Below are 13,895 nucleotides of genomic sequence, written 5' to 3' on the forward strand. Positions count from 1 at the left end.
TGCAGTGATTTTGGAGCCCCCCAAAATAAATACCTATATTCAAGTAGTTTTGCCTTCTATCCTGAAATACTGTCACAAAATTCTGTATTTGGATTAAAAATATGCTTTCTAGAAATAGAATCCATACTATTCCTTCCGTCATTGTTGAGGGCCCTCTGACTTTCTATTACATACCAAATTAATGTGCTCCAGAATATGTCATCTCATATAACATGTAGGCATATAGAACATGTAATCTGCATATTAATAAGGTTATGCTGCTTTCATTATTGCACTGATTTTGTGACATTACAAATGACTTAAAAATTCAAGCTGAGTATTAAAACTAAATGCACCCCAAAAGAAAGATACACACCAACTTTGTTTTAAAAGAAGCAGTATTTATTAAGAAATTATACACTTAATTCTGCTAGTCTGTGAAGATGGTTTCTTCCATTTCCACAGCACAAGACAACAGCTAAGGGCATTTGGAAACACTTGCAATGCCAGAGAATGGAGAATCCTTAGTAATAGGAGATGGAATGAAGCGATGTATGCATTAATTTGAACTTTTGGATCCAAAGGCAAAACAATCTTCCTTGCCAATCTAGATGTCATCTGTACTGGCATTAAAATCCATCCATGGGATCTCCCACCCAGACTGAAATATTGGGTATTAATTGGATCATTTCAGTTCAGTCAAGCAGACGATGTTCAATTTAATTACAGGTCAAACCAACAATCCTTTAACTATTGAATCACATCTGAAATATTTGCATTCTTTGTTAATAAAAATGGTGCTTATTGAGGGCAGAAATACAATTTTTCAAATATTTTATCATTATTATCTGAGGTACTTTAAACTATAAGTTAAAAATAAATTATAAAAACTAGCATACAATGTATCTTTTCTTACATGACATTGTTGGAAATAAGTTTTAAGTTTATAATTGCAATATCACCTGACTTTTATATATGATCAACAGTAAAACATGCTAATCATAAAAATAGCTTTTACAAATATACATTTGTATACAGTGTCTCCCTTACCATTCATAAATGTCCTTCACATTTTAAGACTTTTAAGACTTAAAAAAAAACCACATAATTAGCAAAGGGAAGAACACATTTACAATCTAAACCATAAAAACCTGACAAGTATACAGCTTAGAACATAGAAGAAATGGAATTTCTAAAATTGAACAATACTGTCCATTTTATTTATTTGGGTTTTTATAAATTGAACCGAAGATGCTGTTATCCTGTAGGAAACCTCCTTTCACATTTCTGGGGGTTTTCACAGTTTCTCTTTTCTGCTTTGATGGCATCATTCATTACTTTAAATCACTTTATCTGTAGAAACTGAGAAAGAAAAATTATTTAAAATACAGAAAATTTTATTTCATTGCTGATAGCATGCAAAGATATATAAGTTAGATTTTAAGGCTTAATGAGGCAAAAGACAAAAGGAGTCTTAGATCTCCAGGATAAATACTTCTGAGAAGCTTTAAGTTCTCAGATCCTTTGTTGTAACAATACTAAAATTATATGTTTATAGCATGAAATGATTTTTTTTAATCCAGTTGATTTACTGATTGAGACCAACAATTATTTTTCAATTATTTGTCGCGGTCAGAAGAGAACCACAAGTAGATCTAAGCTAAGAGGTCTGAGATGCTCAGAAAGCTTTATTGCCCCTAAAGAGTGAAAATGGAGTATTTTTCACCTGGAAAAGGCTTTTAAGAGTGCATTCCTAAACCTTATATTCCTAGGATAGGGAAAAAGTCAATATAGGAATCTGATCTGAGTTATGCAATGTTGGTTACAAAAGAAGGATTCTAGAGGCAGGAAGGACCGTGAAAGGCTCAGGGTGCAACCATGAGCCAGGAAACACCATTTAAGAGTGAAAAGTCAATTGGTTGAAGAACTGAATTGAGAATTGAATATGAAGATGAAGATAAAATAATGCAAAATTATTTAGACTAGTGGAGAAGGGTTATTTATTCTAGAATCCTATCAAGTTTGAGGTCTTTCTGTTCAGGTAAAATATATAACTAAACCCACTATCCATCAACTTCAAAGATTTTTTTGGCATTAGATGGGAAACGTATGCCTTAGAGTCAAAGACAAGTAAGTCACTTAGGATGGGAGTTGCTGTTGAGAGGAACATCATACAGCTGTTGTCAATATACCTAGCTGCACTGCTGGTTATCAACCCCAGGGAGAACTTCAAACATTTTTGTCTTGGTATTGTGGTATCAAGGTTGTCAACCAAAACCTGATATGATCAAGCTTTGGATGGGATGACCCTTTGCAGCTCTAACAGTGTGTGCTGGTCCCTATGGTTAGCGAGTCTCACTGAGAGTGGATGGAGGGTAAGTCATCTACGTGTATCCCCGCTGCTGCCTGAGAAGGACCTGGGGCCTGCTCTCATGGTCTGAAATGCTAGAAGATAGATGCATGTCCGAGAACCACTGCTTTACACCTTTAAGCAGAACAAAGGAACACTTATTTAACTTAAAACCAGAAAAGTATTGGGTTGGCCAAAAAAGTTCATTCATTTTTTTTTTCCCCTGTAAGCTGGCTCTTAAAACCAGGAAAGTATTGGGTTAGCTAAAAAGTTCATGCATTCATTTTTTTTTTTTCTTCTTTTCCCCCTGTAAGCTGGCTCTAGTTGTCTTTAGTCGCCTTTAACTTCATTGGAAACAATTTTGTTAGACTGTTTTGTGACAGCTGGCATATCATTGTGTATTAAAAAAAAAAACTATCAAAACTGGTGAACTTTTTGTGTAGCCATTTTAATATTGAAGATGAAAAAATAAAGCAGCATTTCTGGCATATTATCCTTTATTATTGCAAGAATGTTAAAAATGCAACTAAATGCAAGAAAAAAACCTTGTGCAGTGTCTGTTGCTGCTAAGTCGCTTCAGTCGTGTTCAACTCTGTGCAACCCCAGAGATGGCAGCCTACCAAGCTCTTCCATCCCTGGGATTCTCCAGGCAAGAACACTGGAGTGGGTTGCCATTTCCTTCTCCAATGCATGAGAGTGAAAAGTGAAAGTGAAGTTGCTCAGTCGTGTCCGACTTCACGATCCCATGGACTACAGCCCACCAGGCTCCTCCGTCTACGGGATATTCCAAGCAAGAGTACTGGAGTGGGGTGCCATTGCCTTCTCTGTGTGCAGTGTATAGAGAAGGTTCAATGACTGATCAAACCATGTCAAAAGTGGTTTGTGATATCTCGTGCTAGAGATTTCTTGCTGGACGATGCTCCAAGGTCAAGGAGACCAGTTGAAGCTGACAACGATCAAATTGAGACATTCATTGAGAACAATCAAAGTTACACCACAGGGGAGATAGCCAACATACTCAAAGTATCCCTGAAAAGCATTTGCATCAGCTTTGTATGTTAAGCACTTTGGGTTTCACATAAATTAAGCAAAAAAACCCTTGACAGAATTTCCATACATGATTCTCTATTGAAACATAAGGAAAATGTTTCATTTTTTAAACTAATTGTGACAGGTGATGAAAAGTGGATACTGTACAATAATGTGGAATGGAAGAGATCATGGGACAAGCCAAGTGAACCACCACCAACCACACCAAAAGCAGGTTTTCATCCAAAGAAGGTAATGTTGTGAATATGGTGGAATTGGAAGGGAGTCCTCTATTTTGAGCTCCTTCCAGAAAGCCAAATAACTAATTCCAACAAGTATACTCCCAATTAGACCAACCGAGAACATCGCTCCATGAAAAGGGTCCAGAATTAGTCAACAGAAAAGGCATACTCCTCCATCAGGATATCGCAAGACCACATGTTTCTTTGATGACCAGGGAAAAACCGTTACAGCTTGGCTGGGAAGTTCTGATTCATTTGCTGTATCAAGCAGGCATGGCATCTTTGGATGTCCATTTATTTTGGTCTTTGCAAAATTCTCTTAAAGGAAAAACAATTTCAATTCTCTGGAAGATGATTCTTTGCTCAAAAAGATAAGTTTGGGGAAGATTTTGGAATTATGAAGTTGGCTAAAAATTGGCAGAAGGTGATGGAACAAAACAAAGTTCTTGATGAAAATGAAAAATGTGTCTCTTGTTTTTACTTAAAAACCAAAAGGAATATTTTGGCCAGTCCAATATTTCCATACAAAGCTGTGAGGCTGACAAAAGCTTTGTGGGCTCTTTACTTCTCAGTAAGAAAATGTTGCAGACCAAAGCCCCATCTCATGAGGTGTGTGAGGGCTGGCAGCTCATGCACACAGGCTGCTTCTCCGGTAGTTACTCACACACCTGCGAGTGGCCGGAGAACCCGGGAACTCGACCTTCTGCTAAAGTTTTGAGGCCCGTGATACAGATTATGAAGAAGACTGACATAGCAGTTGAGGTGGTGAGAAAGGCCCCGGACATCGGCAGCTTTATGCCACGTGTCCAGTCAAGATCCCAGGCGGAAAGGAACTCAGGGAGCCTGGAAGGTATTTTCTCTTCTTCTGTGGGCATGTGCCTTTCACACTCAAGAGCAGATGTGCGTCTCAAAGATTTTGGTTAACTGGATGTCATCTTCCTTAGTGAGTACCTTTTAGTTCTAGGAAGACTTAGAGTTGACTCGAATATGTTTACAGGAACAGACATTACAGTACTAATATTTTTGTATTAAGAAATCTGTGAACATTTGGTATTGTAAACATGTGTTATTTCAAATAATTTAGTCTATTAATGTGACAGCCTTGATTCTGTCTTAGAATTTGCAGTTAAAAATTGAGCCATAATATTTCAGTTTTGTGATCTGTCTTATATTCACATCTTATAATCAAGTGTGATACTGGACAGTCTAAGAAAACTTTAGGATATCATGTATTTAACATATTAGATTTTAAAAATTATTTCATTCTCAGAAAGATTTTATTTGTTAAACCAGACAAATAAAGTACTCAAAAACACAATAAACAATATGTTAAATTTACAAGTGTCATTTACAACATCTAATTAATCAGGGGCAATCATTTTTTAAAGAATTCTTTGAAGTACTTTGCAAAATTTTCTCTACTTATAAATATAATCTTAATAATTAATGCCTAACAATTTTTATTTTAAAGCTTTCATAAACTAAACAACTAAAAATAACAAAATATATACCCTTAATAATCTTTTCTTCAGTCAAAGCATAGAAAAAACTTATATCACCAGGAAAAAACTGCACGGGTTAGGCTTAAGCGCATTTTAATGTTTTGACATTCTCTCTCTCTCTGCTTCTTTCCCTTAGTCCTGCTTTCTTTTTCTTATCTTCTTCCTCACATAATATATATTATATCCTTACTGATAAAATATATATGTATTTAAAAAAATTAAGACATCATTCTACGTGTTCTTTATGTAGTTCCAGGCTGTGTGCATTTACATGAGAAGAGACGATGAAATCTTGAACTTAGGGGTCAAACTCAATGTGCTACTTTTTGTGTGGTGTAAAGAAATTTTGTACATCTCTTATATACGTGTATCAAAAATTATCCCTTATAAATGTGGAATGAATACCTTAATAAATAAATTTAAACTTAGCCTACAGAAGGAGAAATGTGAAAAGTGAAAGCTGCTCAGCCCTCTCCGACTCTTTGCGACTGCATGGACTATTCAGTCCGTGGAATTCTCCAGGCCAGAATACTGGAGTGGGTAGCCTATCCCTTCTCCAGGGGATCTTCCTGACCCAGGAATCAAACTGGGGTTTCCTGCACTGCAGGCGGATTCTTTTACAACTGAGCTATGACTGACTTGCAAGCATAAGGCATTGTGGTTTGGGGTTTTGATGGATGATTCATGTGTGCGTGAGGCTGTATGCTTGCATTGCACTCTTTCCTCCAAGACCTCCACTGATCACTTCATTATCACAGACGGAAGTTGCTTAAAATGCTGCAGTAGCTGTGTATGCAGTTTACTAATCGGGCTTCTTCAGGTTGAGTGATGGGAGGTTACATGAAGTGGGTGTTATTAACCATACGGATACAAGGCATGAATATAATTCTCCTTATCTAAACCAATAGCAAAATACATTCACCCTGCTTTCCATAGAACTTGTAGTCTGAGAAGAGACTAGTTGTTGCTTCTAAAGACAGGGAGAAAGGGAACAACTATGGCATTCTTGTTGCCTTTTTCTCAAAAATGACTGTCAGTTAAAGAGCTGATTTGTTTAGTATAATGTGAAACTAATTGTGCTTTCCTTCTGTCGAATAGTGGGTAATTTATCTACTGGCTGTATAGGCGCTTGGATGCTTTTAAAATAAATTCTTCCGATGATGAATGCTTTTTTCAACTCTTAGTGTCTCCTATTTCTGGAAAACAATAAGAGCCACTCATATGGGCTTAGTTTGTATTGAACCAAGCAATTTACTTCTATTCAACAAAGTTGAAAAGGAGAGTATTAATCTACAGGGAAAGCACATTTCATTTTGAACCTCATGAATTAATATATTTGAAATAAAATAAGTACAGCAATATATTGAATAAATACACCTTATTTAGAACTCTACCACAAAAACATACTTTAAATAGTCTTTCTTTCATGTCAGAAATGCTTCTGTTATCTTTTTTTGAGATTTATAATAAATAAATATAGATAATCTATATTTCTATAAAAGCAAAAAAGTTAAAAGAAAAATGTGAGTAATGGAAGCTATATAACATTTTATGGAAAAGCAGTTCTCATGAGCACGAATAATCTATATTTTTGTCACCACTAATCATGTTTGCTGAGTAATTATTTAACCATCCACATTTTTATAAACAATGTGAAGACATCTGGCTTTTACAAATCCCTTATCACAACTGGGATCCAATTCAATCCAAATTTCTAAATAATATAAACAGAATCCCAGCAGTGACTGTTTATTACAAATTAAAAGTTACCTTCTACTGATACACTCTGGGGCCAAAATTGCATTATACTTTGAAGTGAAAGAACCGCAGCAGAAGGTCCATAATCACATGGCCACCAAGAGGGCAGTGACTCACTGCTGTGTCTGCAGACGAACGCAGCTGCTCTACTATGCGAGTCTTGGAGGCTGGCAGCCTCTCATCCTGGCGACAGGGACTGAGTCGGATCATTAAAGAGTCAACTCAGAAATCCCGCTAGAGGATTAAAGGCAGAAAGGGAGTTTGAAGGGAGCTTGAGAGAGGTTACAAGCTTGTACAGTTGTTCTGGTGGGAGTTCTGCTTCAGCTGTGTAACTACCGTCAAGCATTTCAGTTGGGCGCAACTGATGGCCGACTTATAGGGCACATTAACGCCAGCGCTTCTCGGTGAGTTGGCACTCCGTGGGCCAACCGTCTTCTGAATGTGCTACCCGGTCCTCTTACTGCTTCTTTCCTGTCTCCGTCCCACTTCCTTCCTCCTTACTTATTTTCACCTCCAATTCCTAACAGTTCAGCTGTATAATCCACACTCATTCTTCTGTCCGTATTCCTCTGTATTCCTCTGTCTTTCAACATTCATCAAATAATATGACCATGAGACAAAACCCTAGCTGTTTATATTTAGTGGCTCACAAATATCCAGATCCTTGGGATTTATTTCGGAGAAGGCGATGGCACCCCACTCCAGTATTCTTGCCTGGAAAATCCCATGGACGGAGGAGCCTGGTGGGCTGCAGTCCATGGGGTCGCTAAGAGTCGGGCACGACTGAGCGACTTCACTTTCACTTTTCACTTTCACGCATTGGAGGAGGAAATGGCAACCCACTCCAGTGTTCTTGCCTGGAGAATCCCAGGGACAGAGGAGCCTAGTGGGCTGCCGTCTATGGGGTTGCACAGAGTCAGACACGACTGAAGTGACTTAGCAGCAGTAGCAGTAGCAGGCATTATTTCATACCAAGTGGAAAGATGAAAAGACTAGGAAAATCAATCATTTTTTATAAAATCATTGGATTTACTACAAAGGTAATGCTCAGATGTTTGATGTCCTCTCATAAAATGAAGAAAAATAGAAAGCAATATTATGAAACCATCAGGAAAAGAAAAAGAAAACAAAATTAATGTTAATTTAAATTTACCAAATCCAAATAACTTGTGTTCTTACAAATATTATGAAGTGACGGCCAAACTTATGACATTCACATTTTAGTTTATGACACTGATGGTATAGATAAAATATAGTTTTTGATATTGAATTGAAAATAATGTGCTAATGTAAAATGACAAAAATGCCATTTTCCTTCTGGATATTTGGTTTGGGACATGGCTTACTGTCTGTGATTTCTAAAAAACTCTTTTCAGAGTTAATTGCATCATTTTGTATCTAATTGCTGCTATCTCTAACAAATACATTAGTGCTGTAATAGTTTTTACATCTAGACACATAGATCATTTGTGTTTCTAGAGTCCACGTCATTTAATTGAAATCACAAATAATGTTCAAATAAGAGGCAAATATTGTCTTCTTTTGGATTCATTAATTCATTGTTTACCACAGTAAACAATTTGTTTAGTGAGATAAAGTGCAACAGTGTCAGGAGCCATACAGTTCTTCTCTATCGTCGCCCCAGAAGCATTAGTGAACCAGAGTAATGCAGTGGTTAAGAAAGTGATTCGTGAGTGAAGAAGGACTTGGCCTGACTCCCCAGCCAAGGCAAGAGGGCTTTCCCTGGTAACCACTGCTGACGGGCACAGAGTTTTGACTGAACCAGCTGAGGCGCGCACAGAGCTCTTCACCTCACAAAGACTCCTGCTCCGTTTGTGGATGAGAGTGGGGAGAAGAGAATTTGCTTCTTTGAGTCTAAATCTGCTAACTGGCTGAGCTATATACTGAGACAAAACCTAGAGAATGTGGTAAGATCGGACAGCCAGACCGAATTTGAGAGGTACAGAGGTACCAGGAGGATCCCATCCATGGGACAGAAATTCAGGTCATTTCTCCAAAACAATAAGAGAGAGGAAGGCAGAGACCAGCTCTATGGGGAGTGGATTGGTATTAGACAAAACATTAGCACAGGAATCTGTTTTGATTCACTTATTCACATCTATATGTGGACCCCATTTGTTCCCAGGAAGAAAGTAGGATCCAGCTGCTAGAGTAAACCTGGAGAAATGAATACGCTTACAATAAGAGAAACAAGAATGTCTTACAATCTGTGGCATCTGAATTACTTACCTAAGACTCCCTTAATTTGTCCCAAGCAAGTTGATTGTGTTTGGGCTATTCTTTGTATCTGGGACTGGGTTAAGACGGTGGGCATGGACAACAATCAATATAATAAATTTTATGTATATAGTGTGTGAAAGTTCATAAAACACTTTAAGTATGTTCCCACTTGATTTTAATTACAAACCAGTGAGATAGGTCACTGGGCAAGAATCATCCTCATATTAGTCACTTATCCTTGGATCCGACAGTGAGTGTCTTGACTAAATCAAACCCGTGGTGCTTTATTTGGGAGTGGTGCTTTCTGTAGCGTTCTATTCTGCCTAGTTGTGAGCCGGACAGTGGGGAGTCAGGCGTGTGCAGGCTCAGTCTTGTCTGACTCTCTGGGACCCCATGGACTGCAGCCCGCCGAGCCCCTTCGTATGTGGGATCTTCCAGGCAAGAAAACTGGAGTGCGTTGCAGTTTCCTCCTCCAGGGGATCGTCCCAACCCAGGGATCTAACCCAATCTGCATTGCAGGCAGATTCAGACTGGGCACGATATTAATTTTAGCTGAGGAGATCTCAACTGGGATGTGAAAATACACTGGTGTTCTAGTGGTGAGTGGGGTAAAAGGGATGGAATTACTGAGAAAGTACTAGGATTCGTATATAGCCTACCACCCACCTTTCTCTGTTTGGATTGTTTTAAAAAGTTCTGCCTTGGATTAATTCAGATCATTTAAATTAAAATCTTACTTTAGGCCTCTGTCTAAAGGAGACCTTTTATGTTGTAAAAATACATTTGATTAAGAAAAAAGAATGTTTAACTTCAGAGCAAAATTATTTAACGCGGGTTACAAGTTTTATTTAAAATGTTTGTGTAAAAATTTAATTAAATACTGAGAAATAATTGCTGAATTATATGATTTATCAGAGCTTGAATGTTCTGTTACACACAGTAACACATTAATATTTTTCTTAATTCTTTCTGAAGATAATTATGATTGTGCTTTGAGTGTTTTGGGCTCACTGACAATCATATTTGAGTAGCTGAATTGATAAATCATAGTAATCTTATTTGGCCCATAACTTGTATTTGATCATGCACTGATTTCTGATTTCTCATGCTAATTATATAGTGTCTAACAACCATTAGTTACTCTCAATGCTGGTAAAAGATAATAATAATTTTAGGATAATACTTCAAATTGCTTAAGTTAATTCCAATGCTAGAAGCCAAATGCTGATTAATGCTAAGATTATTATGAACTTTGAAATTTTACACATTTTATTGCTTTCTACAGTTCTTTGAGTAACTGCTTTTGGCACACAAGAAGAAATATTTTAAAAATTATTTTGTATATAACTGAAATGTGATTTAGAATTGATTGGTTTAGAGGTTCAAATTTAAAAGCCCTTGACAATAATATAATTAATTCACAACCATTGAGAATAGCTAGGGAAAGGTTTTCATGGTTATTTAACAATTTTCATTTAATTTAATTAAATTTACTATATATACTTATCAAATAATTAGAACATAATAAAATATCTTCAGTTTTAAAACTGAGCAAAATTAATCTGAGAGAGCAAGTGAAGTAGTAAAGTAAAAGAAATAATTATACTATTATTTTATTAATGAAGTGTTTTTATCAATATTTGAGAAATTCAGTTAATTAAAAAATCTTAAGGTTTAAAGCTTTGAAATACTGTGAAAATATTCTTGGCACTCAAATTATGCTGGATCTAATACAATCCTGAATAATTCAGAGAGATCTCAGAGTCATTGCCTGATTATTAAAAAATAAATCCCAGAATTGTGAAACAAGAAGGAGTTATTGGAAACTGGACTTTGTCTTGTAGGATAAATTTATATCATACTGCCTACTAGTGCCTTTTTGAAATAGGTTTTGGATACCAGCTCTCTTACCTCTGTTTTGTTTTTAATACTATCAGAGAATGTAGAATTTAGAAATAGTATCAATTATATCATCATTCTGGTATAGGTCAAGATAAATAAGAGCTTGGAGCATTTTAATTCAATAAATTGATGACATAATTTAAGATAAGCTGAGTTCTGGAAGACTTATGTAAACAAATGTGCCCCCAATTTTTATTGGAAATGATTTTTTTCCTTTATAATTAGATTCCTCTAAGAAATCACACTTATGGACCCAAACAGAAGTCAGTATCATCATTTGTTCATTGGGTTTGACTTTGGAAATCTAGGAAAAACTCATGACCACTAAACTGAGCTGTGTGTTAAAGAAGAAGGGCACTGCGTCTGCCTAGCTTTCTGTAACTATCACCTATACCTGGTGTTTATTGCTGAGTCACCCCTCTGTGCTATTACCTGGCACATAAATGCAATGTCTCCTACAAGTGCTATGTACATGTGAAACCATGCATGATTTCTATAGCATTTTACAAATACTCAAATCTTAATGGAGAGAAGTCTGAGGCAATAAGAAAAGAAAGTCACCTACCTGGGGTCTTACTGAAAGGGGTAAAATAAATCCAGTCCAGAATCGCACTGTGGCCCTTGTTTGAAGGCCAAACTGAAATAAATACGTGGTTTGAAATAAACATCAAAGGATAGGTGGCTCATGTCTGAATGTAGGCAACAATGTGCTCTCCGCACCAAACATCCTCTAAAAAACGTGTGTTCTCAGTGGGAGGTGCTGGGAGAATAATGGTTCAGATGAAGTTTCAGACAGAATGTCCCCAGTGACTTGTTGGTTTCTTCAGGCCTCAGAAGCTGCCTTTTGTCTAATGGGGTTTTGGTAGACGAGTGTTTGGAAGCCAATAGAGAAGGCGTTTATGACACTATTCTGCAGACTCTCTATTTTTCTGCTAACAATGTAGGCAAGTGAAAGAGCACAGGAAATTGGCTTGTGAGTCACAGAGAAGAATTACAAATATTTACTTATTTGCACATGACCTTAAAACATTTTAAATAAATAAACTTTATTTAAGAGGGTCATAGATAACGGTATTTTGTAATTGGGCTTCTGTATCATTTTTATTTTTACAGCACTATCAATGGCCACATAACTATAAGGTGATAACAGCTACCCATTATTAAATATCTTAGTGTAATCATGTCATTGGCTGAACCCATCTGAGTTGTGAAAAGAAGTAACCAATTTTATCTGAAGAAAATATTTCATAAGAAAATACTATATCTCATATAGGAAAGACATCAATTTTATGGTGAATGTCTTCAACCTAATTTATTTTCCTGCTGGGCTGGATGAAGCTCAGGCTGGAATCAAGATTGCTGGGAGAAATATCAATAACCTCAGGTATGCAGATGACACCACCCTTATGGCAGAAAGCAAAGAAGAACTAGAGAGCCTCTTAATGAAGGTGAAAAAAGGAGAGTGAAAAAGCTGGCCTAAAACTTAGCATTAAGTAACTAAAGACCATGGCATTCAGTCCTATCATTTCACAGCAAATAGATGGGGAAAAACTGGAAACAGTGACAGACTTTATTTTCTTGGGCTCCAAAATTACTGTGAATGGTGACTGCATTCACAAAATTAAAAGATGTTTGCTCCTTGGAAGAAAAGCTATGACAAACCTAGACAGTGTATTAAAAAGCAGAGATATCACTTTGCTGACAAAGGTCCTCATAGTCAAAGCTATGGTTTTTCCAGTAGTCATGTATGGATGTGAACGTTGGACCATAAAAAAGGCTAAGCATTGAAGAACTGATGTATTCAAACTGTGGTGCTGAGAAGATTCTTGAGAGTCCCTAGGACTGCAAGGAGATCAAACCATCCAATCCTAAAGGAAATCAACCCTAAATATTAATTGGAAGAACTGGTGCTGAAGCTAAAGCTCCAATACTTTGGCCACCTGATGCGAAGAGTCAACTCATTTGAAAAGACCCTGATGCTGGGAAAGATTGAGGGCAAGAGAAGGGGGTGACAGAGGATGAGATGGTTGGATGGCATAGCTGACTCAATGGACATGAGTCTGAACAAGCTCCGGGAGATGGTGAAGAATGGGGAAGCCTGGCGTGCTGCAGTCCATGGGGTAGCAAAGAGCTGGACACGACTGAGCACTGAACAATTTACTTTCAGAATTTACTTTCTCGATTTAGAGATAGTTCAGGGAAAAATGTCCTTGCTTAGCACTAGCATTTACAGAGCTCAAATGTGGCCTCAATGATTAGAAAATGAAATTAATCTTAAATTTTAAGGCTATTTAAAATTCTGGATAAAATTTGAGACTAACTGACTTCATAGTTATTACTTTTTGTATAAATACCATGATAATTTAAGCTTTTTCAATTCATACTAACATTTTTCTTACAGTAAAAGTTAAGAAAAAAATTTGAAAAGAGATGACATTGAATGCTTTTTACAGGAACAAAATTTTCAAATTTTGAGCACACAGAAAATCCAGAGGAATGAGATGCATCAAGGTATTTGAATGAGAAGGTATGCATGTGATTAAAAAGAAGTATCAAATTCTGTAAAATTTGGCATACTCTCCTACTGCGAGCTAACAAGTCAATTTGCATGTAAAATTTCTGCCAATTTCAAGTAGAAAACTACAAGGCAAATGACTGCAGGAGGGTGACGGCCAATCAGAGTGTCATTCAGTCACCCTCTCATCAAGTGTGGAGTGCGGGGCTGCACGGCTGAGCTCCCTGTTCTCAGAGAGGAAAGCAAACGGCAGCAGGTGCGCAAGACGCTGTTAGGTGGGAAGGTGCATTGGAGACATTGACTCGCATCATGAGAAAATTGTCCGGCTCCGTGTTCTTACAGTCCTGATTGCATTAAAGAGAAAGTTTCTGCTCACG

The 13,895-nt window shown here is 37.0% G+C and overlaps 1 protein-coding gene across 1 annotated transcript in view; it reads right to left on the reverse strand.

The window, feature by feature from the left end:
- Positions 1-359: 359 nt before the first annotated feature.
- Positions 360-13,895, reverse strand: part of RALYL (RALY RNA binding protein like) — an 820,318-nt gene continuing 806,782 nt past the window's right edge. Inside the window, exon 9 of the mRNA XM_040261147.1 lies at positions 360-1,341. Coding sequence (XP_040117081.1) covers positions 1,324-1,341 — 18 coding nt within the window. The 3' untranslated portion in view covers positions 360-1,323. The remainder of the gene's footprint in view (positions 1,342-13,895) is intronic.

The sequence above is a fragment of the Oryx dammah genome, unplaced genomic scaffold, assembly GCF_014754425.2.
Source record: "Oryx dammah isolate SB20612 unplaced genomic scaffold, SCBI_Odam_1.1 HiC_scaffold_19, whole genome shotgun sequence".
NCBI classification, from domain to species: Eukaryota; Metazoa; Chordata; class Mammalia; order Artiodactyla; family Bovidae; genus Oryx; species Oryx dammah.